Consider the following 25304-nt stretch of genomic DNA (forward strand, 5'->3'; position numbering starts at 1 on the left):
GCTGATAGGTTGGGTCGGCCATGTAGCATCGGCTTCTCTCCAGCTTTCCCTTTCCAGCACTTGGCTTCGTGTGGTGTCGGAGATCCAGCCACGCTTTCCCCGCATTTTGCTCGCATTGCCATGCGCCTTCGGGGGTTTATTACCAATTGTCACCTGTCATGGGTGTTAGACTCATTTGGTAATAGGAGCTTTGAAGCCTTGCCAAGGTGGTGTAACTAGAGTTGCCTGATATCTACCGCTGTGGTGATCGGCGGAAGTCCGATATATATATTTGAGCCGCCCGCCGGACCAAGAGTACGGAAGCCTTGGTTATTACTCTTTCTTCCAACGACAACTATCGGTAGAGATGGAGAATGATAGCCTGTGGATTGCGGCCACAAACCTCTGTATATTCGTGGAGGTATCTCCCTTAACAAATGCGATAGAAATTCAGTTGAACGTGACCGTGGTTGCATTCTAGAGGGCAAGAGGCTCTTTATATATAGTCTAGCCGGTACAACTATTCTCAATCAGCACCGGCGACATTCAAAGCAGAAGTTGAGTGAACTGCCATGATGAGGATGGCCTTTCTCCGGGGACACGGTCCGAGCTGCCCGGCCTGCCACTTTAGGCGATCGCGTCTCCTCTCCATCGGGCTCTCCACCGCACCTGCAACCCCGGATTTATAAGCTTCGTCTCTTTTATCAATTCAAGCTTTCTCTCGTCCATTGAGCAGATGTCTTTTGTTGCAACTTGCAACTGTGAATGCAATCCCCGAAGAACAAAATGGAGCCTCTTCAGATCGACGCCCCCGAACCTCCCGCCCCGCGCCTGCTGCTCCTCAAAATGATCAGCGCCGGCTTCACATTCTTCGTGGCGGGTGTCAACGACGGCAGTCTAGGCGCCTTGATCCCTTACATCCGAGAAGAATATGACATCGACACGAACATGATATCCATCCTGTGAGTCCGCTTCATGCAAGGGGCGCCGGTACCTTGCAAGTTTGCAGCCAAGCTAACCCACCACTCCAGATACGGAACAACCTTCTGTGGCTGGCTCTTTGCGGCTCTCACAAACAGCTACTTGGGTCAGTACTTCAACCTTGGCGCTCTACTTCTCCTCGGTGCAGTACTGCAGGTTCTTGCTCAGGCTTTACGCCCATGGGCTTCGCCCTTCCCGCTCTTTGCAGTGACGTTCTTCATTGCTGCCCTCGGCCAGGCGTACCAGGATACTCACGCGAATAACTTTGTTGCAAGTGTGAAAGGAGCGCATCGCTGGTTGGGGTTCATTCATGCGATGTATATGGGTGGGTGCCTTGTTGCGCCGTTTGTTGCGACCGCTGTTGCGTCTTCGGGGAGCACCTCGCATTGGCAGCTGTTCTATACTACGCCACTGGGAATGGGGATATTGAACCTGGTCATTGCTTGTATCGCGTTCCGGGAGTGGATTACTATGAAGGAGCGCGATGTGAGCGGAACCGTGGCGAGCTCACGTCAACGCGACGCGAGGGTGGAGATGCAGAAGACGCTGTCGACGCCCGGGGTGTGGCTTGTCAGTCTTTATTTCTTCTTCTTCCTGGGCGCGGCGTTCACGGCTGGTGGTATGTCTCTAGCTTACGGTTTTGTGAAGTTACTCACTGTTCTAGGCTGGATTGTCGAGTACCTGGTTGACGTCCGAGATGGAGACCTGGACAAAATGGGATACGTCCCTGCAGGTTTCTATGGCGGGGGCTTTCTGGGAAGATTGCTTCTTGCAGAGCCGACTCATCGCTTTGGAGAGCGGAGAATGGTCTTTCTCTACGCTGTGCTCTGTGTGGGATTGGAACTGGTGTTCTGGCTGTACGCTCCTTACCCTGTTGATCGACCACAGCTAATCTCGTCAGCGTACCTGATATCATCACCGAAGCCGTAGCTATCAGTCTTCTCGGGTTCTTCTCTGGGCCGTTCTTTGCTACGGTATGTATTCCACACATTACATAGCTTTTGCTAACAGAATAGGGCATCTCCGTTGCATCAAAGCTTTTCGCGGATGAGATTCGCTCATCAGCTCTCGGTATGTCACCTGTTCTTCTTCGTCCAAGCTAAGCTGACAGCGAAGCTATTATATTCCTCCTCGGTCAAATCGGAGGCGCAGTCTTTCCTGCCGTCACCGGTGTGATGGCTGCTCAATCAGGCGTTAAGGTCCTTCAGCCTATGCTCGTGGGACTACTCGGAGCGACAGGAGTTTCTTGGTTGATCATACCAAAGCCTCGTCTGCATCATGATTAAGCCTACCGAGTTGATGAATACCACAAAGGCCAAAACAGCAAAGCGAGCCACGATCAAATAAAGGACCTTGTACATAACAAGACACCGAGTTCCCCATTCCCCCAATCCTGTATCCCACCCCCAGTTCAATATAGATCAAAACAATCTCACAAAACATGAATCAACGGCCCCGTAACCCCGATATCCCACCGAACCTCAACCTCATCCCCAGCCCCCACAAACTCAAACCCAATCAACCCCTCCCCCTCCCCCTCCCCGCCAACCGGACACTCAAACTCCTCGCTCCACCCAAACCTACTAACCCACTCCCCCCTCCCCGGCTTCGGCAGATAAACCCTCCCAATATTATTATCCCTCCGCCCCGGCGCAACAGACGTGAACACATCAACCGTCTGCGTCCCGGTACTATGGTCGCGATCCCACAGGTCGATCACAAGCTTGCATGTGCGCCCGGCGTACTCGGGAGGTATCCAGAAGGTTGTCAATGTTGAGGACTCGTTAGACGGACTGCGGTCTTTCACGACGAGGAGCTGGTCTTGCGGGTCTTCTTTTACGGATCCGCTGTTTATCCAGTAGCGGTAGGTGCGGTAGGGGTAGAGGATTGTGGTTTGGCGGGGCGAGAGGGGGGTGGAGGCCGCGAGGGCTGTTAGGGTTGCGAGAGCGGAGATAATAGAGAGTTTCATCTTGAGATTGAGATTGAGATTAAGAATGAAGGTTCTGAGCGAGTGTTCTAGGTAAAATATTGAATAAGGTATTAGATACCTTTGCGTTGCTTGATTTCCCAAATCTGCACCCTGGGGGTTTCCTGAGCCTTTATATGCATCAGCATCAGCATCAGCCCAAGAGGTGCCGACTCACCGACTGAGCGATGATCATGATCGTCTTGGGTTGAACATAACATAACTACATCTCGCTCGAAACCCAAAGACAGCGCCCCAAATCGACGACCCTCGTGTTCCACCCTCAGAACGAAACCCACGAGGCCGGATATGGCGTCCGCCTAGTTCGCCAAGATGCATAGCTCGTATTCTTTCCCCAATGTCTAAGACCTACCCAGTGCTAGCACTGCGCCATGCTTGCAGGATCCTTGGAGCGTGAGCTCGGATGCATGGCGATGACGATCTTGACTCTTTCTCTGGCGTGGTTCTGGAGCTCGGGCTTAGTAGGGTGGGTATTGGTGCTGGGGTCGTGTTTGTGGGGTGCAGGGTTCTTTGAGGGTTTGCCTGAGAAAGGAATCATGGGTGGTTTTGGCTCTGGCGTGGAGGGAGGAGAGGGAGTTGAATGGTTATGTTTTGGGCGGTTGTGTGGGTGGCCGGGGGTTATTGAAGCCTGATGGATATGCCAGATGCCTTCTACTATTCAGAAAAACAAGAGCTTCCTTTCTGTCTATTATTAGGTCTTCTTCACCGTCGATCAACTGACTCATAGGCTGAAGCCGCAGCTCAATACGAGACTTGCAGTCGCATCCAGCCTCTATCACATTTCTACTTCCTCGATCGGCCCCCCCCCACTGCACTACAAGCCAGATTCTCCAGGTAGTATCAACAACAAAGAACATGTCCAGAATCAAACATCCAACCGTCTATGCAACCTCCTCACAATCTCTTCATACTCCCCCTCCCCATCCAACCCCATATCAACCCCATGCCTCAGCAAAAAATCAACAACCACAACCGCACTGTTCAACTTAAACTCCCCCCTCCCCAACGCCCTCTTCACCTCCTCCACCCCCCAAAGATAAAACTCCTCCACCTCACTGTCCCCAGGAACAGGCACAACCCCAGTCCCAGTTCCACCCTGACTCCCAGACCTAGATCGAGACCGAGAGTCAAGCTCCATCTCATAAACAACCTCCCTCTCCGGCTGCAGCAGCCCCACCCCATCCAAAGCTGAATCTGGTCCAGGCTCCGTAACATGATAATAACTCAACACGCCCACATTCTTAATCCTGTTTCGAACTAGAGTCTCAGGGAGTGACGCCTCCTCTACAGCTTCCCGAACAATACCCTCTAATGGCGCGAGACCAGCCTCCAGCCCGCCTGCGGCTGTTGTGTCGAGCATGCCGGGGTATGTCTGCTTTGAGTGGGATCGGCGCCCGATCCAGAGTTTTAGGTCGTTGGGGGTGGAATTGGGAGAGGAGACATAGCAGAGGAGTTGCACGCCTGTTGTTAGGAGGCCGAAGAGGGCGGTGGCGCTGCGCTCGATGGTTAGGAGGGGTATTCCGGTGGGGGACGTGATGGGGAAGGATTCGTTGCGCCAGGTGTGCTTGAGGGTTGTTAGGAGGGGGTGGGTGGAGGTTTGGGAGAGGTGGAGGAGGGAGGTGGAGAGGAGGGTTGTGAGTTTGTTTGAGTCTGAGGTGGACTCTGGTTGTAGGGGTGGGGTTTTGGGATGTTCATTTTTGTTGATTGTGTTGGTGGGGTTGGTGGTGGGATGGGTGAGTGTGAGGATGAGCTCTTGGCTGTCGTGGTTGATGATCCAGGGTGAGTTTTCATAGTTGAATTCCTGGACGAGAGATTTTGGAACGTGTCCTAGTGTACTTGGGTTGGTGGAGATCTTGAATGCGTAGTAGTTCTGCAGGAAGGAGGTGTAGTGTTCTGGGTCAGTGGCGTAGTAGGGGAAACTGTGAGCTGTCAGCTAGGGATTAGAGTGTAGGATATTGGAGAGGTACTTGTCGCATTCTTTGACAATGTCGAGGTAGGACTTTAGCATTTTCTTAAGGATTGTAGTATATCGTCAAGTATATGGCCAACGTTGTTCCAAGGTTCTATCCGCACGTTGCCGCTTTAGGAGGGGTACCGGGTGAGTCAGGTGATCTCATCTTGGAGTGAGTTCTGATAGACACACCCACTCTCGACACTGTTACTGCACAGAAGTAAAGTAGGTGTAAACTGTCTCCATCGTGCATGACCAACACCTTACTCAACTGCACTTTGTTGACCTTCAACATCGCTTTCTGCGATATACGAGCTAAACTGCTTTGGGATGGATGATATCTGCTTGTTATTGGTCAGATTCTTCAAAGACAGCGCTAATCCGCTTTAGGTTCCGTCTCTTCTGCACCTCTTTTGTTCGCCCATCAACAGACCCTTTTCTTCGATTTCTTGGTCACCAAGGAAAAGACAGGCATTTAAGTAGAAGAGCATACTCCCCTCTTTCAGTCCGTGGTCGATATTTTTTTAGCAGCTTGCTGGTTCGAGCCTCGCGACGAAGGCAATCATGCAACACTGGGCGATGATCCTGGACCTCACCACTACCATGCGAACGAACCGACCCGGTTCCGATCACCTACTCAAGTTGCCTGAAAGCACCTTTTCGAGCTCAATTCACGAATCAAGCGACGAACAGAGTCGGAAGAGCCCGGGATAATGAGCTATTTCGGGCTCATCGCCATATTGTCCGCTCCGCCTCCCCTTCCATGCTACCACTTCGCTGCTCAATAATCGTATGCTTCATATTGTCACTACATAAACGAGAATGATAGGCGTGAGCCAAAAGGACCCTCCACGGCATCCGGCCCGTGTCAGACTCTACTGCCACCGGTGATTGGTGGAGGAAACGCCTGAACCTGTGAAGCGAACTGCCAGACTGTGCTTGGGGCACTTGGAACCGAAGCTTGGGTGAGAATCAACAACAACAGGGCGTGGGTGGGGATCGGGACAATTTTCCAGCTTGTGGGTCCGCAGAACTGAGATCTCTGCCGATTATGTTTGTTTTACCCATTATTGACCGTTGTTGACTTGTGCATAGACTCCGAATGCTTGGTTATCAGCCAGTCACTGCGCGTCTTATGTCGGAAAGCTTGGAATTGATACTCGGCTCTCTTTGAAGGCGTCTTCTCGCTACATTCAGTCTCGGTAAGCAAAATGCAGGCTAGCGCTCGGTCAGCAGTGTGGCTTGCTGTCTGTTTCAACCGGCTCGATGTGAGTGGTCAACTGCTCCCGCAGGTCTTTAGCGTGCCACAAAATGGTGATATCGCGAAGTCGGCGGTTGCCTCGCTGGGAGATGGAGGGTGGGAGATAAGCTGTCACCTTAAAGTGAGAGGATGTGGTAGCTTTCAGCACCTGGGCGACTGCAGCCTCATTTGAGACCGAGACTTCCCACACCCTTTGTTCGCGACCACTCGCCTGTAGCTAGCAACCATGCCGTATCCTTCAAGATCTTCAACGACTTCGGACTCTTCGCGCTCTAGCCATTCGCCCAAGTCAGCACCGTCCTCCCGATCCTCTCAATCTCCGAGACTCGTGGCGAGCCTACCGGACCGAAGCAAGAGTTCCAGCGCGAACAAGCCGACGACATTTCTATTCATCGACGCCCAGGAAGACCATGCGCAGAACACAACCCTGCGAAAACAGAAACAAGCATTTCTTTTAAAGAACTACAACCGGAAGAAGAAGCAAGCCGCGATTCAGAGGCTGAAAACGCCCGTAGGAGCACCGATCAACCGCCTACGGATCGGCAACGCATCGCTGAATGATGAATCCGCCGAAGACGACCCCACCCCCGCGACAGCAGACACCTTGAGATCTGAAATGTGGTCTCTCAAAGCATATCTCAGCCAGGGCTACGTGGATCCGTTTTCGTCATCGGCAGTGACCATGTCGGATTCTATGAATCTGTACTTTCATCACTGTACGTATACCCTGTGTTGTTAGCAGACAGAATTAAACCCACGAAGTCAGGATCCATACAATAGCAGCTTGCTATCCGCTTGACGCTACCCGGATGAGTATTTGGTGGTGGCAAAAGGCTATCACTCAGCCGGCTCTGCTCCAGGCACTCCTTTTCTTGACAGCAGGACACCAAGCAACACTGGAGTCAAGGAGTGGCATTTCCATGCGGACGATCCAGAGGTCCATGCGCGATTCTCTTCAACTCCGTGGGAGCACACTGAAGAATCTGAATGATATCATGCAGGATCCGCTGAAGGCTGTAGCAGAGTCAACTACTCTTGTTGTCGCTTCACTTGTAGCAATTGAGGTATGCGCACTTCCCAACAAGGCTTATACCTGCTAATACCCGCTCAGGCGGTTGATGCGAACTTTGAAGCCCTTGAGGCGCATATGAAAGGACTCAAGAGACTAATTCACTTGATGGGCGGACTAGACAATCTAGACCATATGACCCTGTCCAAGATCTACCAGTATGGAGTACACAGCTTGAACTTCGCTCATCCTAACATGGTACAGGAGCGACGTCAAAAGCGCTGCGCTGAACAACGCCCGACCGACATTCCCTATCTCAGCGCGCTGGCGCAGCGAAATCCTCCAAGACTCCGCAATCTTCCAAACAACAAACGGCAATCTTGATATCCCACAACACCTGTCCTCCCTGGGAGCCTCGTTCTCTGCCTCCTCAGCCTGGTATTCGTCCCTCGACCAAACCATGCAGACCTTCCTCAGTGTCTTCCGCCGCCTAATCCTGTACTACGAAATCGCACAACTCCGCCCATCCGTCGTAATGGAAACAGACAACGACCTCTTTCTAGTCTTTGAGCACGAGCTTCTCTCGCTCAGACATCGGTATTACCCGTCGGCAGAAGACATCCACGAGCCGCTTCGGCTTTCCTTGCTCATATACGTGAATCTCCGGATCTGGCACTTCCAGCGGTTTCCATTCATGCAGTATATGGTCGAAGCGTTGAAGCAGAGTCTTGAGATTTCTCTGGCCCATCTTACAACTTCTGCTGCAGATTTACTCTTTTGGATGATGTTTATTGGCGGTCTAGCGTCGCAGGGATATGCCACTCACCGGTGGTTTGTGAACCATCTACGGAGGGTGACGTCCGAACTTGGGCTAGAGGAATGGGGTGATGCGCGAAAAGTCCTAGAGGGGTTCTTTTACACAGAGCAGGCTACCGAGAGGAAGGCTGAGGAGGATCTTTGGAATGAGGTGTTGACGAAGGGTGCTTGTGAGTTATCCCCGTTCTATGAACATCCGTTGGTGATGAGCGGTTCTGACCCTGAATATCTCTAGATACGTATATTGCGCCTAAACCGAGTGTTAGCACAGGGGCTATTGCCACAAATAGCAAGAAGATCTAGGAAGATATTGCAACCGTCTAGAGCCTATGAGTGCCATCGATGTGCCTGTGCCCTGCGGCCCAGGAGGGTTTAGCCATAAATGACCATGATGAGCTCTACATCAGGCGGTTTGCGATTGACCGTTGACGAATCATTCTCTTAATAGCTAAATAAACGAGCACAACGCATAGCACACAACTAGAAACAAATCTATATAGCCGAGTTGGTACACCGTCACCCGCCAGTCTAGCTAGGCAAGTTCAGGGCCAACGAAGCCAGTACTGCAGATCCACTCCTCCAACCCCGTAACAGCAACGCCCAACTCAGCAGAGATGTCCTCCTCCGGATTGCTACACCCATAGTTGATCTTCCCGGCCGGCGTCTCGCCCGCCCACTGTTTCATCTCGAGCACGCAGTTCCGGAATGCCGGCCCCATCACGGCAGCAGCCTGGTCCGCAAACTGCTCATACGTGATCGGATCATAGTATGCCTTTCTTCCCGTGACGCGAGTGAATGTCTCTATCATCTCGTTGACGGACAGCAGCTTGCCGCCAGCAATGTAGCTCTTGTTCTTAGTCTTCTCGACACCAAGAGCGAAGATCCCTAGCATGTGTCAGCTCCTTTTTCATGCTGCGCTGGGCCGGATAGGGACCTACTGGCAACGAAGGCTCCGATATCGCGTTCCCCGTCAAGCCACTGCGTCTCCTTGTCTGCGCCTATGGGGTCGCAGAATCGCACCGAGCCGTCCGCTAGTTAGACACAGGTTATTAGCCGCGACGCAAGATAAGACCCGTTAATTGAAAGTGGAAGTCAAGGAAAACCCACGCTGAGCCCGGGTATACATAGGCCAGGACAGGTTACTGAAGAAGTTACCTGTTCAAGTCAGCTCAGAACTATAAAACGAGTTCTCCTCCCCAACCTGGGACAACCGCCGTAAAGCCATCGACCTCCCTGCGCGCGATCCGCTCAATCTCAACTTTATTATTCATGTTAAGCGCACCCGTGAACTTGCCCCCACTCCCCTTGATAACGTCCGGCAAGCTACTGAACACAAAATGCGCCACCCGATTCCGCACAACCGCATCGACCATGTTCTGCCCCGCCTCAATCTCGTGCTTGACGTCTTCCTCGGTCAGGAGAAGCGTCCCGGGCTCTTTCTGGTTGGTCGTCATGCCGAAGACCCCGTGCGCGCCGGCAAACGCGGCGTCCAGGCTGGCGGGATCATGCACGTGAGCTTCGGCGAGAGAGAGGCGGTTGTCGCTGGTTTGGAGCTGGGAGAGGAGGTCTTTGGATCTGGCTGAGTGGGTGTTTCGCGTGAGTGCGCGGACTGTCCAGGTGGCTGAGTTGTCGGCGAGGAGTTGCGTGACGACGCCGCGGCCTTGCAGGCCTGTGGCTCCTACGACGACTATGAGGCGGTTGTTGGACATTGCAGGGGCCACTGTGGCTGTATGCCTGTTGAGAGGGATTAGAGATACAAAAAGGAAATGAAGCGGAAGATAGTGGCCCCCGAGGACTTGGTTGTGATGATCGGATAGACCACGGTGGAGTGTCAAGGCATTTTATAGGCATAGAGAAAGGGCTCTGCCACCACTTCATGAACTTGAAAGGTGCGGGTGCTTCAGAGCAGTGGAACCCTCTCAAGCCCACAGTGTCACCGGTGCTGATGATTTGGAATCAAGAATAAGCGCAGCTGCGGGTGAGCAATCCACTGGAGTCCGAAGCTGCCTGCCTTAAGTGAGATCGGAAAGCCGCGCTTCTCCATCGAGCGCTCTCCGGCGAGGAGCCAATATTCGGCTTCAGTTTTAAGGATAGCTGAATTGATGATTTCAGATGTTGTCTACTATTTGACCGCAGTAGTGCTCCTAGGTAAACTAAGAAGGCTAGACCCCGACTCTGGAGGTCATAAGGCTTGTGCTATTGATATTGATGATGGCCACTGGGTCGTGTATGAGGATTTGGGTGGATTCAATCCATACCTTCTGAGTTCAGAGAAAGAGATAATGTACACTGCAAGTTGGCTAGAAGCTTCGTCACCCCTGAGCACTGCCACTCGTTCATTGTACCTGTAGCAACATGACTCGGAGAATAGTCCCACCATTCATGAAGATGAGCACCCTGCCCGGATTCAGATACATGCTGGTGGATGAAAGGTTACGTGCCTGCCACTACCTCACTATAAGAAGACAAGATCCTATCAACTCTATACTATCCTCAAGCCCCCGAGCTCCCGCTGAGACCCCCGAAAACCATTTCAAAACCGCAGATCATCATCAAGAACACCCATAAGCTGGTTCCCATAATACCAGCCGCCAGCATCAAACAAGCCCGCATTATCAAATCCCTGTCCCCGCAGCGCCTCACCATCAAAGCCCAGAACCCCCAACCGACTAGCCCCATTTATCTCCAGTCCCAGGCTGGAGTCAATGTACATCCGAGCAGACTGACACAGCAACTCATACAACCGCGAGTAGGTATCCGTCCCCGTCAAAGTCTTCAGAGACGCAGAAAACGCTTCAAGCAGAGTAAGATCCGCGTAATCAAGGAGCTGCACGGCTCGCAGATATAGAACTGTAAACGGCACGAATGGCGTGTGCAGTATGGCCCTGCGCGGGGTTGATTACCCATCAGCCTGGAGATTCGCGGCTCGTAGGTTGGAGGCTGGCTTACCAGGTGATATATCTGGTTACGAGGTGGGGATCCTTACACGCTTGTACACTGTCCAGACACGCCTGGTGCAGCTGTAGCGTGTTGCGAGCCGCCGTGACGCAGTCGTCAACACCGGTGTTGAGGTCGACGGTTGAGGGGAGGACCCGCAGAATCAAGACTAGGAGGGAGGAGTGGCAGACCATGTCGGCGCGGAGATAGAGGGTTCGGAGGGGGTTTTGGTCCCGGTGTTCCAGGCTTGGAGCCTCCTATAAGCATTGGTTAGCGCAGTGCTCATTCAAGGTAGGATGTAGTTACGGATATCTCGGCGCGCGTCTGGTTAATCAGCCCTCGCAGTTCCTCTGATAGCTCCCATGCCCAATGGGTGCGGTACTCTGCGGGCTGGTTGCTGCTTGATGCGCTGTATAGATGGTCATACGCTTTGCGCTGTATCCGGGAGACTTTCACGGACCGTGGCTCTGCTGGATCGACCGGCAGAGTGATATCGGAATCGCAGATGCCGGACCGCCGACCAAGGCGCAGCGAAAGTCCACTCTCGTAGCTGAGCACGGTCCAGAATAGGCGCTGCTGAGCCTTATGATGGGTATCACTGAAGGTGTTTGCCGAGTGGAGTCGGTGGTATCCGAGGGTCTGGCAGTGGCTCAGGGCGCATGATATCAGAGCCCAGGCCTGGGTGACTTTGGATTGTTCAACGGAGTGTAGTGACTGGGAGAGTCAGAATTGGAGTAGCGTTTAGCCCATCACCGGAAGATACACACGCCAAATGTCAGCGCGGCGATGACGTCCATCGATGCTGGTAGGACGAGGGGGAGGCGGTGCAGCAGCACGCCCAGGGTCGACCGGCAGAGGTCACAGTAGCCTCGGGACCTGCTGTCGCCGTATATGACCGCGTGCTCGGCAAACATGTATGAGAGGAAGCTATTGGCAATGATGAGATCCACGTCCGTGTACTCACTCGTTGCGAAGAACACCTTTCGGCAGATGTCCTCGTATATCTCCAGTGGAAGGATTCTGCTGATCCATACCACTCTGCTGTGTGACCTATGGCCTGTTGCGGGTTAGTATAAAGCCAGGACTATCAGGATCGCTTACTCTTTGCCCAACGGATGAGCTTTACTACATCATCTACCTCAGGCATTCTGACCGGATGCGCGTCTTGCCGTTGAGGCAGCAGCTCGTTTGGATCTGGCATCTCCACGGACCGGACAAGACTCTGCAACGAAGCCGTCACCTCATTTGAGCCAGACTGGACGGGGACCCCATCGACGACCGCCTTGACAAAGTCAATGATATGGGCCGAATGATCTCGCAGGGGAATAATCCCAGGAGCTGGATGCTCGCTCTCAGGCACGGCCTTCCAATCGGAGGTTTCAGCTACGGCATCGTACCCGTCCCTACGCAGGTCAATCCTCCGCAGAAGGTCCTTGATGGTGACGATGTCACGAGCAACATCGTTCATTTTCTGTTCGCTGCCGAGTCGTGAGCTAGGAAATACCAAGCGTCTGAACGTACTATTCCGTTGAAATGAGCAGCTTTGGCTTTGGGGTTGCGCGCGGCGCGACGGTGCTATGCGTGCAGTCAAGCCGGGCAGACACGCAGTTGGAACAAGGGGAGGACCTATCACAGCCTATCTGCGCAGGTCAGGTCAGGCCGGGTCAGCTACTGTCTCTACATTAGAGGAGAATGGCCTACCTTGCGGGTGCGACACTGGTCACACTGTAGCTGTCAGCCTCGGAAGCACTGATTGAGGATGAGACCGATTCGTACCGATCGACGGGCGATTGGAGGGCGCCCGGGGCGCGCACTTGTTGGGTATCCGCGGACGTCCATATTGCAATCTGTCTGGATGTGGAGTGATGAAAGCCCAAGTTGATGGCTGAGAGAGGGCTTAAATATGATGACAAACCGATGGAACCCCGCGGATTTCCGCGGCTGCTGATTATGGCTGGGCACTTGGCAGGACGAGTATCCCACGTAGTTGGCTTTCCTTGCAGATGTAAGATCCGGTGCGTATGGTGTCTATCAGGAGTTGGTGGCTTTGATGGCTCACGTTATTCAGGAGATGACGGCTTCACCTATAAAAGAGACAACGGACGCCACGGATAACAGATATCACCTCGAAATAATAGTCCCCGTTCATATATTACCGCTGCAATCATGCCACCCTCCATCCTCGTAGCTGCTTCCACCGGCAACACCGGCGCGAGTGTCGTCGAGACCCTCTCACAGCTTGTGGACGCCAACCAGGCCTTCGCCGGATACCAGATTCTCGCACTCACCCGCGACAAGAACGGCGCCGCACCGCAGCAATTCACCAAGCTCCCACACGTCCAAGTGCTCGAGAAAAGCTACACAGAGATCACAGCATCCTGGCTTCGTCAACACGAGGTCAAGCGGTCTTTCCTCGCCCCGCAAGCCTCACTCCAGCATTTCAGCGAGGAATCCGAGTTCAACGTTGCCCTTCTAATCGCCGGTGTCGAATACCACGTGCGGATTGCAACCGCGCCGATGAACCTGCGCAGCAACAACCCTGCCTTCTACACTAGGTCGCATTGGGCTGTTGAGCAGCAGCTCAGCGCCCCGGAATTTGAGGCGCTGCTGTGGACTTCCATCCGCCCGAATCTGTTTATGACCGACTACTTGAGGAATGCGGTTGGGTTTGTTAAGAGGTTCCGTGAGACAGGGAAGCAGGGGACGCTGAGGCTGGCGATTGCGGAAGACATGCCGTTTCCTGTTGTCCATCCTGGTGATGTTGGTGTTGTTGCGGCTCATCTGCTTATGAGCGAGAGCCCTGCGGTCTATAACAGGGGCCGGTATACGCTTAATGGACCGGAAGACATTACCGGGGCGGATACTCTGAAGCTGGTTGAGCAGGCTATTGGTACCAAGGTGAATGAGGTCCGCTATAAGGATACATCTTTGTTCGACTCCACGGTTCAGTCTGCTGTCGAGGCCGGTGTCTCGAAGAATCTCGTGTCCACTCTATACACGAGTTTTGATGCAGCCTGGCAGGGAGAATGGAAGGACTGGCCTACTAGTGAACCACTTGTCAAGCTGGGCATACCTCAGAAAAGGATCGCTGATGTCTTTGACGCTGTCATTGATTCCTAGAAGGGAATATATACTTTGTTGTGTAAAAGCCCCTATGTTGCTTGTAGCTTAGATGCCAATGAAAGGATTAATGAGCTGCTCTTACTACTATAGTAATACATCTTCTGGCGCGCGATCAATAAGAACGAGATCGAAATACGAGCTAGCTAGCTAGCATGTTTAAAAACCGAGTAACATCCGGAGTGACATCCCAGCAAACAGTACACAAACCAACCAAAAGATGCATGCAAATCGTCTGTGAATCTCGAAAATCCATACCCGTACCTGAAGCCAGTCCAAAATAACACAGAGAGAAACTAACAGGCGCTGTCTTATAATAGCTTGCGAACAACGACAAATAGAACTCAACAGAGCAGATTCAAATCATTCCTCACCCCGGACATAGATAGAATAGAGAGCAAAACATCGAACAGGCCACAATTGCGTCAGTAAACACCTCTGTCAATGCAGCAATGGACTGATGTACCGTTCAGTTGAGTGGAAAGTACTTGCACCTCCCCAGCCCCCCCTCGCCCGCTGACTTGAGAGCCTTCGTCTCGCGCTTCTCATCGTAACCATCCGAGCGTTTTCTAGGAAGCTCAGCCTCAACAAGCTCCGTGAAACCCCCCTCCGCCTCCGCCTCTGCGTCCGAACCCTCAACCCTCGGCTCAACAACAACCCTGTAGATCTCGTCCGTCCCCATCTCAGCAAGAACACCCTGCAACATCGCCACCAAAGCCGAAGAATCCATCTTCTGCATCTCAGATACATTATCAACCTCCTCTTCCCTGACCTCAGTGGAAGCCGGCGGCATGCAAGTCTTACTCATGTAATAGTTCAGGGCCTTCACGGCCGGCGGCATGGACTCTGGGCCGTCGGGGCAGTGCACGCAGAGGGTGTAGTTTGTTGTTTGTCTTATCTCCAGCCAGGTGGGGAAGGAGGGGAGGGGGAGGTTTAGTTTGTCGGGGTCGGTTAGGAGGGAGATGGTTTCGGCGGGGGTTAGCTTGGAGAGGATGTTGGTTATGAGTGGGTGGGTGACGAAGGCGGATGGTGGGAGTGAGAGTAGGGAGGTGAAGGTGGGGTTGAGGAGTGATGTGCTTTTAGGGCTGGTGCTGGTGTTGGGCATGGATGGGACTTTGTTCGTGAGATCTTATAGCGAGGTATGTTAGACCAGTCTGTTCAAAGCTGGAAGTATGTTGTTGATGGTGGTTAACTCACCAAAGGTCTCCAGGTCAGTTTCGTACTCTGCCAGCGTTCCGGACGTCTCATCTGAGGCTGTGGAGCCGCCATTACGAGTGCTTTCTTCATCGTCTGCCTCTCCCTCGTCCGTGCTGTCGTTGAGGCTGTTGACCGCGTTGGAGGTTCTGCTCCGCTCAGCTCGACCCTCACGTCTAAGGACGCTAATCACATCACTCTCCTCGCTATCACCGCTATCGCTATCGCTGCTGGAATCTTCGAGGTCGTCGTCATCTTCCCACTCGTCATCGTCATCATCATCGTCAGCGTCGTCGGCGTCATCATAAACCGGAGGTCCAAAAAGCATATCCTCGTCCCAGTAGATCATCGCCTCGGAGTAGGATTCTTCACCCTCACCCGCCTCCCCCGGGCCTGTCTGCCGTGGGAATCCAGACGGAACGGCCGTCGAGTCGGAGTCCGTGTCACTGTCGTTCCCTCCGCCATCACGACAATCCCGGCTCCCACGGTCCTCCATCCTGAAATCCGAATCGAAGCACGAGGAGGGAGCCTCTCCATTACTTGGCTCGGGGTGGTCACCGTGCCCAGACGGCAGAGCAGAACTCCCGGTCCCAAACTGCTGCCAGTGATTAAGCTCCATCTCGTACCAGGCTTTCCTTGCTTCACGGGGTTGGCTGCTGGAGACTGGTGCAAGCGGCGGGTGTGCTTTGCGGGCGAGGAACGGATCGCCCACATGCAACGAGGCAGATGCAGATTCAAATGCGGATTCATCTTCATCTTCATCTCCATCCTCATCCCCAGGCTCCGGCTCCCACGGCATAACATACCGCACAGACCGATTCCTGATCGCCCCCTTTACCCGCCTGAGGGCACGGCTCCGCTTATCGCTATAGCTATGGCAGTCGCTTCCGCTCGCGCTCGCGCTCTCATGCCGAGAACAGCATTTGAAAGTCTCGCTACCTGTATTGTTTTGCACACGGTGACCAAGCCCACTGGTGAATGGATTCTGGGGTACCCGGTGGTAGGGCTCGCCGTACCCGGCGTACCCGCCTCGTCCTTCATCGGTGTTTGTATTGCCACTCTGCAGATTCCCAGATCCGAATGGAGGTTCGGACGCAGACGAAGGTTGTTCCCAGACGTCTTGACGTGCCGTGGAATCACCGTGCCCGCTTATACCGGGGGATGGTATCTTGACGTGTCCATCTCGTTCGTTGCTGGTATCACCGGCGTGAAAGGCGCCGCTGGCGCCGGATACGTCATAGAAGGGTCGATGTGGATGTGGATGCTCAGACAGACGAAAACGCGGGGAATACCAGGAGCTCTCATGATCTCTCGCTTCTTCGTAGGTTGGACGTCGAGAGGGGAGTGGGTTCTCGTATGGGTTTACTGGGTATGGGCTGGCGTAGCTGGCGTAGTGCGGGTCGCGGTAATAGGAGGCTGCCGCCATAGTGTAGTACCCGTAGGCCGTGTACCCTGGCCTGGTGGTGGCGGGGTCTCCGGTGTAAACGGACGACGGGTCGTCACCGTGGGGAGAATCGTTCGGTTTGTGGTTTCGGGTTTTTGGGAGGCGATGGCGGACGGGGTGCGAGGCTGGGTTGGAGGTCGTTCCCGGCGTGTAGTCCGATGTGTTGGAAACGAGGTGGCTTGCGGAGCCGGAGGGCTGAGAGGGAGGGTTGGAGGACATCGTATGTTTGATGAAAGTTGGTTTCTTGTGCTGATGGGGTGGTGTTGAGATGAGATGGGTTGACACTATCTGTCAGGAGCGAGGGTGTTGAAGATGTTGAGAATGGAAGGGATGGAAGAGTGGGCGGAAAAGGAGTCGGAACGAGAGGGAGGATCATCATGCGGCTGAATAAGTCGATGACGAGGATAAAAGCTTGACAGAAAGTGTATGATGGGCTGGAAGTTCCTGGCGTGTCGCATGATAGATCCACGAATCGATTGGTGAACTTAGGGCTACTGGGAGATGCTGGTGCCTTGGCCGGAGATGACCTCCCGTCGTATAATTTATTCGGACTGAAACCCTATCTCCAACTAACCCATGGTTGCTTGCCAGGAAATGACATAATGTGGTGATGTTCTTGACCGTCCTTGAGCTAGACGTCAGATATTGTTGCTCAAGATTAGTTCACACATGTCAGTACTGAAAGTACCACCGGTGCTTCTTTCATAGATGGATTGTGTACTTCGAGCCCTCGTCACTATTGCTGCAGTACACATTATGAGTCGCATCTTGCGCATAGCCTGAGGGGCATACAGATTCCAGGGCTAGCAAAGCTCTACATCTCTCGATCTGACTCATACTACACTACAAAGACTGCGCGCCACAATCTTAGGTTGAAACATTCCCAGATAAGAATAAAAAGATTATGGTCACTTTGTCTCTGCATGAATCAGATACAAAGCAGAACACCAAAGTCATTTACACAGCTCTGTGCCAACAACTAATCTGAGAAAAGATATAGATACACCCTGTCTGCGCAAGAGATCTTCGCTGTAGTCTATTCCCACAAGTTACTCCCTAACAAGAGCAAAATGGGTCGCAAAAACACCACTACGACCGAGACCACCACCACTACCACCACTACCACCACTACCACCACTACCACCACTACCACCACTACCACCACTACCACCACTACCACCACTACCACCACTACCACCACTACCACCACTACCACCACTGCAACAACAACCACATCACCCAACCCCCGCCGAACCAGCCCACACCCCCCATGTAGCAGCTGCCACCAAGAGCAAACCCTCCCCTGCCTCCGCCTCCGCCTTGAACACATCGCTGAACATCTCGAGGAGCGTAACAAGCGGGGTCAGCCTCCCACCTACCCGGTACAATTGTTCCGCTCTAGCAGGCCGATAGTGGGACAGATGGGGACAGGATTTCATGAGGATCAAGAGGGGAATATTGAGATTGGATATGGAAAGGTTGTGCACGTTGGGAAGGTGGTTTGGATTGAGAGGCTGGAAGGAATTGAAAAGGGTGCACTGAAAGGAGGTGCAAACTAGGCGGAAACTGAATGTTAGCATTCGCATGAGACGCTGATATACTACTAGTCGTGCGTAGTAAGGTTGATGAAATAATAGAGTTAATCCGTAGCTTGGCTTAACGTTGCAGCTGCCCTTTTCTGTCGTGATTCCTGCATTGTTTAGTACACCTATCGGTTGAAGCTATCGGAGGGCTTGTATTATAATATTGTATAACTTGTTGGGTTAGGCCACTCTGAGGGTCTCGCACCTGGAATCCCATATAGTGCTGTTTGAATTGTATGTCAATGTTGAGGCCAACCTTATGGCTCCTACTGGGGTCATTTCTCTTCTCTGCTATCTAAACACGAGACACCATCTGTGAAGAAGAACGCAGGCTTTTCTATTAGAAGCCCCGGAGGAATATGATAATATGACGGAAAATCGTTGATACAGCCCAGCCACTCGCTGAACTGGAAGATTTGAGTCAAGAAGACAATAACAAAGAGCGCAAATTGGTTGCATGGCTCACAATATACTCTGTTCGAGTATGGAACAAAGAATCTAGGATATCGTGAAAGAGAACCAGTTACAGGAGGATTCAAATCAAAACCATTATAAAGACATTCCAATGAGGTTCCTAACCATAGGGAGAATACAAAGACATCCACAGATATACCAACCCCAGAGCAAGATATAAATAACCCTCAGTATACCACCAACCCTACTCCGGCCATCCATCCACCCATCTCCCCATCATAACAATCCACTCCAACAACTCAAACCCAATCAATCACCTCTCAACCAACCACCACCATGCCCAAAGTTCTAAACTGCACCCTCCCCCTCCTCCCCGCCCCCAACCACTGGACCCCCATCCCTACACACCCTCCACAAAGGCTGGTTCCAAGCCCCCAACAAAATCTTCTACTTCGGCACGGGCCTCGTGCGCGCTATCATCGTCGAGGAAAAGCTCAACGAGCTCTGGGTGCAAGTCGAGCCAACGCCCAGCGTCCCGCTCGATTTCATCGATCCGGCAACTAACGAGCCCATGCCTGATTTCAGTGATCCTGAACACCCGGTGCCGACGAGGCGGCCGGCGGATATCGGGGATCAGCGCATTGGATGGTACCAGGCGGATGGCGTGCTGTATAGAGGGTTTGGGACTGTTGTTGCGGTTGAGGTGCTCAAGGATGGCAGTGCGCATACTTGGATTGATGTTGTGGAGAGGATGCCGGGCCATTTCTTTGAGGTTATTCCGAAGACTTTTGTGCCTGGGAGTCAGTGAGTTTGTAGTTGGTTGTTGTCTGTGAAAATTGATTGTGGTGTAGGGAGGATAGAGTGGGTTGGTTTGGATCTTATAAGTGGATTACTAGAAAAAATGGACATTCGTTTTACTGATCAACATGGTAGTTCGGGGAAAGCACAACAACAACACCCCTTTGACCATCAAGGAGATAACAAACTCCCGTAGCGGTAGAAAGCAACATGCCGGGATGCGCGATTTCCAACAAAGCCGCGACAAAGGCCCTTGTGAACGGCGCTGCGTGAACTATGAGTCAATCCCGGGACAAAGGAACTGCCACTTAACCTTTATACAGGCTACAGTATAAGTTCCTACTAAATGCCACGTCCAGCTCCTTCCCCTTATCAACCACCGCCCTGCCACTCCATGCTCATGAACCACCACCAATCTACGAACAGAAACACCCCAGTAACCACCATGTCTGACACCAAGAATACTGAAAGCACCCAGTGCACCTGCCAGCAAACACTCTTCAATTCACTAGGCCACAACGCTAGCCCTGATGCGCGCCGAAATGCAATATCCCTGGGTAGCGGCGATAGCGGCGACGCCTGCACCTCACACTGCAAGCACCAGGTCAACGAAAAGGAAAAGGTAACAAAAATCCAACATAGCGTCTAGTAAGTAGCAGAATGCTGACATTTGTAGCGCCCTTGTCAAACCGAACTGCCGCCGCGCGAAGAACCGAACAAGAAGGTCGATCGATGCTCGCCAGCTGATGGCGCCGAGAAATATCCCGGAAACGGATACGAGGATGAAACGGAGAGAAAGCAAAATGTACAGGAGAGGCCGCCAGTTGATATTGACCCTGTTCTGTCTATTGTGCTGACTCTTACTGCGTATGAGGCGTGGCCATTTGGCGGGGGCGAGGAAGAGGGATGAGTGTTTGCTTGGAACTCCAAAGCTGTCTCTATTGTTGTAGTTACTGCTGTGTATTCTACTGCATAAGCGGATTTCGTTGATGGAGTAGTTAGATGGAGTTTACCAGATATAAACTTAGAATGCTGAGATAAGAAGCAATCCCGTGCCCACGTACTGGCCATTGTACTTACCTCCAGGACGAAGATAGATGGATAGATTGAACGATGAAGATATGCCAACACCCATGGTCTATTGCGACAGAACGGGAGGTGCCTGTGACGTGTTGCTCCTGCCATTCTCGCTCAGATGCACCCACCTGGGGCACCCAGTCGCGCCTTCCATGTTCGTACTTATAGTGGGTGAATTTCCACCGGAGGAAGGAGCAACCCTCGTAGTCGTGCCTGCCACACCCCAGGAAACACTTGAAGTTATTTTGCCACGCCCGACCCATGTACATATTGACAAAGAGACAACTTGGCCCAACCATAGGCGATCCGCATAAGACGGAATTGATATAATATAGGCCGTGTAATTTGCAAAGAGTCAGATGGTAGTAGGTACTCTTAACATTCCACTGCAAGTACCCTAGACATCCATGACAGCATGGCTATGCCACTTATAGCCAACTACCGCTCGCTGGCGCTAAGGTTGGTATGGGCGTGGTGGTCAGCGCTTAGTCGGAGACATCTCGGTCTAGAGGACAAGAGAGGAATGGCCCTCGGTGGGTACCTGGAGAAGTTAGGAAAGGACAAATGATAGACGGAGGTGAACGACGAGCTAGGTGCACTCTGGATAATAGGGGCTGGAAAGGTGAAGATAAACATATTATTGTTTTGCGTGATGAGCATGCCTTGACGCTTTGCGCCTGGAATTGGAGAGTGAGTCGATATGTGTGTTAGGGCTAGGCCGGGGGTGGGAACTTCCAGGTATATTCTCATGTTGTCTGATGGGCTTAACGGCGGGATCTGTTGCCTACAGAGTAGGCTCTACATGCGCTCTATTGAGTGGCCTGACTCCGTGGCTTCTTAGGAGATTCTACCCTCTTTATCTTCTCAATACCAGAACACCTTCTTGAGCATGCCATGTGGCCGTGTGCTGTCACAATTAGGCATATGCCATTCGACGGGCTTAATACTGGGCATGTTTGGATACTACAGAACCCAAGAGCCTTCGTAACATTCTGTTTCTTACGTACAAGCAGAAAAAAGTACATGTTTTCCAATGCCCACTTGCATGCCTTTGTTGTGAGTAACAAAGTTTCATTGTCCAAACAAAAGACATTGTATTTGAAAAACAACACGAAAACGGTAAAACAACAACAACTCCAAAGACGATGACATAAAGCCATTGTATAGTTCTAATCCACAAACAAGCAGGCGTGGTATATATAGAGTTGAAGATCATGACTCATGGAACCAGCCAGTCAAACCAAATTCTAACCGCTAAACCAGACTAACAACCATCCATACTACGGAATTGAACTATACTAACAAACAGAAACCATGACCGGAAGATTCACAAGAAGACTCTTCTCCCCTCCCCCGCGCCCTCCCTCCCCCCTAGCAGGCGAGCCACCCCTCGGCACAACCGGCATCTCCCCGGCCCCAGGCACCCAAAGCGCCGGCGTAACCACAGCGTTCAACCAGTCCATCGTCCGCACAGTCGGCACAGTCACCGACGCCGTCGACTTTCCAGCTATGGTCTTCGTCTTCCCCATGACGCCTGAAGACGAGCAGACTCTGCCCAGTATCACGATGCAGGAGTTCGAGGACCTGCAGAATCATTGGGTGGGGTTGCTGAGGGGGATCAGGATCGGAGACTTGCATGATGGGCTTTGGTTGGATGGCACGGGGGTGGTGAGGTTCGGGACGGGGAGGGTGGGGAGTCTTTGGGAAGATGTGAGTGTTGCGGTTGTGCAGAGGGGGTCGTCTAGGGTTGGGAGTGAGGATGAGACGGAGGTGGATGGCCCGATTGGGGTTGGGGAAAGGGGGTTGTTCCAATTTGGGAATGGCAATGGGAACCAGATGGATGTGGGGGGTGATGATGTTGAGAGTGAGAGTCAGAGTCAGAGCCAGAGTGAAAGTCAGTATGAGAGCGGGCATAACCAGGTGCAGCAGGTTGATGGGAATCTGGTTGTGAGGAGGGATCCGCGAGATGGAACGATGCCTAGTTTAGGCTTCAGGTAAGGGTTTTCCTTCTGGTCTTTGGCTGACGCGTTTTATGCAGGGTTTCTAGTGATTTTGGTTTGGTTTGAAGGTACAGTTGTTTCTTTAGGTGTGCTGTATCTGGTAAAGTATGGACCATTATTGATACAGTGATGGTGAGCCTCCATGGAAAACATACAGCATCGCCAGGTATAAGAATATACTCTTGCATGCGGAGGATTGGACACCGACTAAACTAGGAAATCTGGTTGGTGGCTCTGGTAGTTGTCACTTGGCTTGTTGTAGTATCTGTAGACCAAGTAGTGCAGCTTCATCTTAGCGGCATATTCATTATGCTATACAAGGATAGATGAACGATCCCTTATGTTGAACATGAAAGCGTTCTTTCAGCGGTTTCATCTTTTTGACCACGTCCGGCCAGGGGCCAATCATACAAAGAGACCACAAACCCAAGAGCGTGTCAGCTACAAACAATCTGAAGCAAAAACAGGGCAGAACAAAGAATAGCCATGTTGATAGTGAAGAGGGTAAATGCAGTGCTCGATCCCTGCTACATGGTTTAAAACGGTCGTCGGAAGCAGATCATGCGTACTGGCCTCATATCAATAATGAGCCCAAGAAGAATACTTTCCCTCCTCTCTATACCCAACAAGGCCTCTATCCCAAATCACCAGCTCCTTGCACACACCAAGATGACGAATACTACCATCCCTACCATCTTCACAGACTTCTTCGGCCAAACCCACAACCTAACACAAGAACTTATCGCAGAACCCCCAATCGGCACTCTAACTTGGCTCCCGCCCAGCACTACCCAAGCCCAAACCCAAGGCCAAGGATTCTACCCACCCCCTCCACCCATCGGCTCCCAAAGCGCCGGCATCGATAACACAGAACTCACCATGCGCAAAGCATCGGGTAAAGTGACGAAAATACTAGATTTCCAGACAATGGTCTGGGCTGCGCCCGACTCTGCAGCCAGTGCGGAGACATTCACGCCTGTGTGGGACGATGACCTGGTGGACCAGGTGCTGCACTCGTGGTGCCGAGCATCAAGTACTAAAGTAGGCGATTGTGATTGGGGGCTGTATTTAAGGGATGATGGGGTGGTTATGTTTGGAAAGGGCGTTGTTACGGGGGTTTGGGAGGGTGTTTGGGTTGCTATTGTTGATTCTGCTACTTAGTCTCGTATTGGTGTGATATTGTCTATGTGTGTACTGTGTATATTCGGAAAATGGTAATTCGAACAATTTTGATGTTCTGGAAGAGTATTCTCGTGTATATGCCGCATAGGGCTTGAAATCAGGCATCATTTGATTTCTCTGATTATTCATTCTATGCTGTTTCCATCCAATTTACGATATATTGAAGATGCAGTCTCAGGCTGGATGGAATATCAACATAGTCCTATAGGAATTGGTATGTCTTCCACAGGGAGTAGATGAGCGAGGATTAGGGAGTTATAAAGCTACGCTACTGGGTCTCGGTAGCTGGGGATGGCAAGGGAATTACCCTATGCAGAACGATCCCCCGCGGCCTGTTGGAAAGTTTCTTTCTTCATTATCAGTATTGAAAGAGTCGTTCGAGCGAATATGTTTGTCAACATCACAATGGCTTTCTTTGTAGATGACAAAGCCTTCGTCCAGTATCACATCTCAAATCCATTGTCAGTCCGAAGTAAAGCGATGCAGCGTGCCTGGTATATATAAACCCGGTTACCTGTCCAGAATGACCCCACCGACAACAAGCACAATAGCGCGACTTTTGTACCGTCTGCTCAATCAACCAATATACTACCCAGAACGTGATTCAAAATGGAGGCTAACGCCAACACCAGCAACGCCAGCAATGCCAGAAATGCCAGAAATGCCAGCAACACGGCCAACACAACCAACCAAAGGGAAACTACTAACATCCCCGATGAACAAACCTACATCTTCCACCTCCCCAGCCAACCCCCCAAACTCCCTCTCTCCGGCCTCCTCGGCATCGAGGAACTCTCCGTAAACGGCTGGATATACGCAACGCACGGCTCCGTCCGCGCAGACCGCGAGCCCCTCACCCTCCCCCGCGTCATCTGGGTGAATCCCGACACCGATGTCCAAAACCACTTCGAGGCAGCCTCTTGGGTCAGTCCTCCGCCCTGGACAGCTATGACGGCGTGGAAACTGACTCAGATGTGCCTGAAGAGTGAGAGTGGGGTGGTCCCGAAGGTAGGAGATAAGGCAGAGGGGCTGTGGGCGCACGGGATCCAGGGGTTTCTGCTTTGCGGAAGGGGCACGGTGGTGAAGGTTTGGGATGATATTACTGTTTACTGGGTGAGCAGGTATGGCGGGGCAGTGCAGCCGGGTGTTCGGTTTTAGATGTAGGTTGAGGGTGGTGGTGGTGGGAGAGAGAGAGGGGGTGTTTATGTATGGGGGGGCGGGGGTGTGTCATTCGTTTGGTTTTGATTTTTGATCTGATTTCCCCTGTACCTAAGGTTGGCTGGCTACCTGGCTTATCGTACATGCTGTTCTCTCTTCTCTCTTGTTTCTCAAGAGGAAAAAAAAAGCCATATCAGATTCGCAAGATAGGATGCATTCAGAATGAAAAGTCAGTGTCTGCACATAGTATCCAGTAAACAGGAAAAGAGCTTAGCTACAATCCTGTCAGGTATGCGCACTTTTATGCCGACATGGCATGGTTTTGAATGAGGGCTTGAGCAGTCACGTGGAATGGTGATATCAGGCGAATGGAGGAAACATGTACTGTAGGTTTAGTACCCTGACGTTGGAAC

At 52.2% G+C, this 25304-nt stretch overlaps 12 protein-coding genes across 12 annotated transcripts; 7 read left to right on the forward strand and 5 right to left on the reverse strand.

Moving 5' to 3' along the window:
• The first annotated feature begins 624 nt into the window (after nucleotides 1–624).
• On the forward strand, nucleotides 625–2518 carry BJY04DRAFT_184768 (putative MFS transporter). Its single transcript, XM_073710671.1, has 6 exons — nucleotides 625–941; nucleotides 1011–1579; nucleotides 1625–1817; nucleotides 1862–1934; nucleotides 1977–2031; nucleotides 2077–2518. Exons 1-6 carry the CDS (start codon nucleotides 745–747, stop codon nucleotides 2244–2246), a joined length of 1257 nt encoding a protein of 418 aa, XP_073573307.1. The 5' UTR covers nucleotides 625–744; the 3' UTR covers nucleotides 2247–2518.
• BJY04DRAFT_216316 (uncharacterized protein) lies at nucleotides 2393–2929 on the reverse strand (the record flags this gene model as incomplete). Its single annotated transcript, XM_073715710.1, has 1 exon — nucleotides 2393–2929. One exon carries the CDS (start codon nucleotides 2927–2929, stop codon nucleotides 2393–2395), a length of 537 nt encoding a protein of 178 aa, XP_073573308.1.
• Nucleotides 2930–3812: 883 nt separating this feature from the next.
• On the reverse strand, nucleotides 3813–5064 carry BJY04DRAFT_216317 (uncharacterized protein; the record flags this gene model as incomplete). The annotated part of the gene is made up of 2 exons (XM_073715711.1): nucleotides 3813–4866; nucleotides 5021–5064. The coding sequence occupies 2 exons, from the start codon at nucleotides 5062–5064 to the stop codon at nucleotides 3813–3815; spliced, it is 1098 nt and encodes a 365-aa protein (XP_073573309.1).
• Nucleotides 5065–5933: 869 nt separating this feature from the next.
• Nucleotides 5934–8402, forward strand: BJY04DRAFT_26343 (uncharacterized protein). The gene is made up of 5 exons (XM_073720036.1): nucleotides 5934–6875; nucleotides 6922–7223; nucleotides 7271–7386; nucleotides 7433–8154; nucleotides 8220–8402. Exons 1-5 carry the CDS (start codon nucleotides 6386–6388, stop codon nucleotides 8285–8287), a joined length of 1698 nt encoding a protein of 565 aa, XP_073573310.1. The 5' UTR covers nucleotides 5934–6385; the 3' UTR covers nucleotides 8288–8402.
• A 114-nt stretch (nucleotides 8403–8516) lies between these two features.
• BJY04DRAFT_206414 (putative cinnamoyl-CoA reductase) lies at nucleotides 8517–9693 on the reverse strand (the record flags this gene model as incomplete). The annotated part of the gene is made up of 4 exons (XM_073713708.1): nucleotides 8517–8869; nucleotides 8923–9015; nucleotides 9092–9139; nucleotides 9186–9693. 4 exons carry the CDS (start codon nucleotides 9691–9693, stop codon nucleotides 8517–8519), a joined length of 1002 nt encoding a protein of 333 aa, XP_073573311.1.
• An 824-nt stretch (nucleotides 9694–10517) lies between these two features.
• Nucleotides 10518–12760, reverse strand: BJY04DRAFT_216320 (Zn(II)2Cys6 transcription factor; the record flags this gene model as incomplete). The annotated part of the gene is made up of 8 exons (XM_073715712.1): nucleotides 10518–10869; nucleotides 10934–11178; nucleotides 11228–11635; nucleotides 11689–11978; nucleotides 12023–12399; nucleotides 12443–12561; nucleotides 12623–12646; nucleotides 12698–12760. 8 exons carry the CDS (start codon nucleotides 12758–12760, stop codon nucleotides 10518–10520), a joined length of 1878 nt encoding a protein of 625 aa, XP_073573312.1.
• A 327-nt stretch (nucleotides 12761–13087) lies between these two features.
• On the forward strand, nucleotides 13088–14041 carry BJY04DRAFT_216321 (SDR family oxidoreductase; the record flags this gene model as incomplete). Its single annotated transcript, XM_073715713.1, has 1 exon — nucleotides 13088–14041. The coding sequence occupies one exon, from the start codon at nucleotides 13088–13090 to the stop codon at nucleotides 14039–14041; it is 954 nt and encodes a 317-aa protein (XP_073573313.1).
• A 469-nt stretch (nucleotides 14042–14510) lies between these two features.
• Nucleotides 14511–16898, reverse strand: BJY04DRAFT_216322 (uncharacterized protein; the record flags this gene model as incomplete). Its single annotated transcript, XM_073715714.1, has 2 exons — nucleotides 14511–15169; nucleotides 15239–16898. 2 exons carry the CDS (start codon nucleotides 16896–16898, stop codon nucleotides 14511–14513), a joined length of 2319 nt encoding a protein of 772 aa, XP_073573314.1.
• An 851-nt stretch (nucleotides 16899–17749) lies between these two features.
• BJY04DRAFT_216323 (uncharacterized protein) lies at nucleotides 17750–19484 on the forward strand (the record flags this gene model as incomplete). Its single annotated transcript, XM_073715715.1, has 2 exons — nucleotides 17750–18227; nucleotides 19096–19484. The coding sequence occupies 2 exons, from the start codon at nucleotides 17750–17752 to the stop codon at nucleotides 19482–19484; spliced, it is 867 nt and encodes a 288-aa protein (XP_073573315.1).
• Nucleotides 19485–21865: 2381 nt separating this feature from the next.
• On the forward strand, nucleotides 21866–22549 carry BJY04DRAFT_216325 (uncharacterized protein; the record flags this gene model as incomplete). The annotated part of the gene is made up of 1 exon (XM_073715716.1): nucleotides 21866–22549. One exon carries the CDS (start codon nucleotides 21866–21868, stop codon nucleotides 22547–22549), a length of 684 nt encoding a protein of 227 aa, XP_073573316.1.
• A 671-nt stretch (nucleotides 22550–23220) lies between these two features.
• BJY04DRAFT_216326 (uncharacterized protein) lies at nucleotides 23221–23712 on the forward strand (the record flags this gene model as incomplete). Its single annotated transcript, XM_073715717.1, has 1 exon — nucleotides 23221–23712. One exon carries the CDS (start codon nucleotides 23221–23223, stop codon nucleotides 23710–23712), a length of 492 nt encoding a protein of 163 aa, XP_073573317.1.
• Nucleotides 23713–24342: 630 nt separating this feature from the next.
• On the forward strand, nucleotides 24343–24891 carry BJY04DRAFT_216327 (uncharacterized protein; the record flags this gene model as incomplete). The annotated part of the gene is made up of 1 exon (XM_073715718.1): nucleotides 24343–24891. The coding sequence occupies one exon, from the start codon at nucleotides 24343–24345 to the stop codon at nucleotides 24889–24891; it is 549 nt and encodes a 182-aa protein (XP_073573318.1).
• Nucleotides 24892–25304: the final 413 nt, after the last annotated feature.

The sequence above is a fragment of the Aspergillus karnatakaensis genome (assembly GCF_047715665.1).
Source record: "Aspergillus karnatakaensis strain CBS 102800 unplaced genomic scaffold BJY04scaffold_14, whole genome shotgun sequence".
In the NCBI taxonomy this organism is placed as follows: Eukaryota; Fungi; Ascomycota; class Eurotiomycetes; order Eurotiales; family Aspergillaceae; genus Aspergillus; species Aspergillus karnatakaensis.

Coding starts and splice junctions, on each gene's coding strand:
- BJY04DRAFT_26343 (XM_073720036.1), top strand. CDS start 6,386: ATGCCGTATCCTTCAAGATCTTCAACGACTTCGGACTCTTCGCGCTCT. Junction 7,224..7,270: donor CTTCACTTGTAGCAATTGAG/GTATGCGCACTT, acceptor ATACCCGCTCAG/GCGGTTGATGCGAACTTTGA. Junction 7,387..7,432: donor ACCCTGTCCAAGATCTACCA/GTATGGAGTACA, acceptor AACATGGTACAG/GAGCGACGTCAAAAGCGCTG.
- BJY04DRAFT_184768 (XM_073710671.1), top strand. CDS start 745: ATGCAATCCCCGAAGAACAAAATGGAGCCTCTTCAGATCGACGCCCCC. Junction 1,580..1,624: donor CGCGGCGTTCACGGCTGGTG/GTATGTCTCTAG, acceptor TCACTGTTCTAG/GCTGGATTGTCGAGTACCTG. Junction 1,935..1,976: donor CTGGGCCGTTCTTTGCTACG/GTATGTATTCCA, acceptor CTAACAGAATAG/GGCATCTCCGTTGCATCAAA.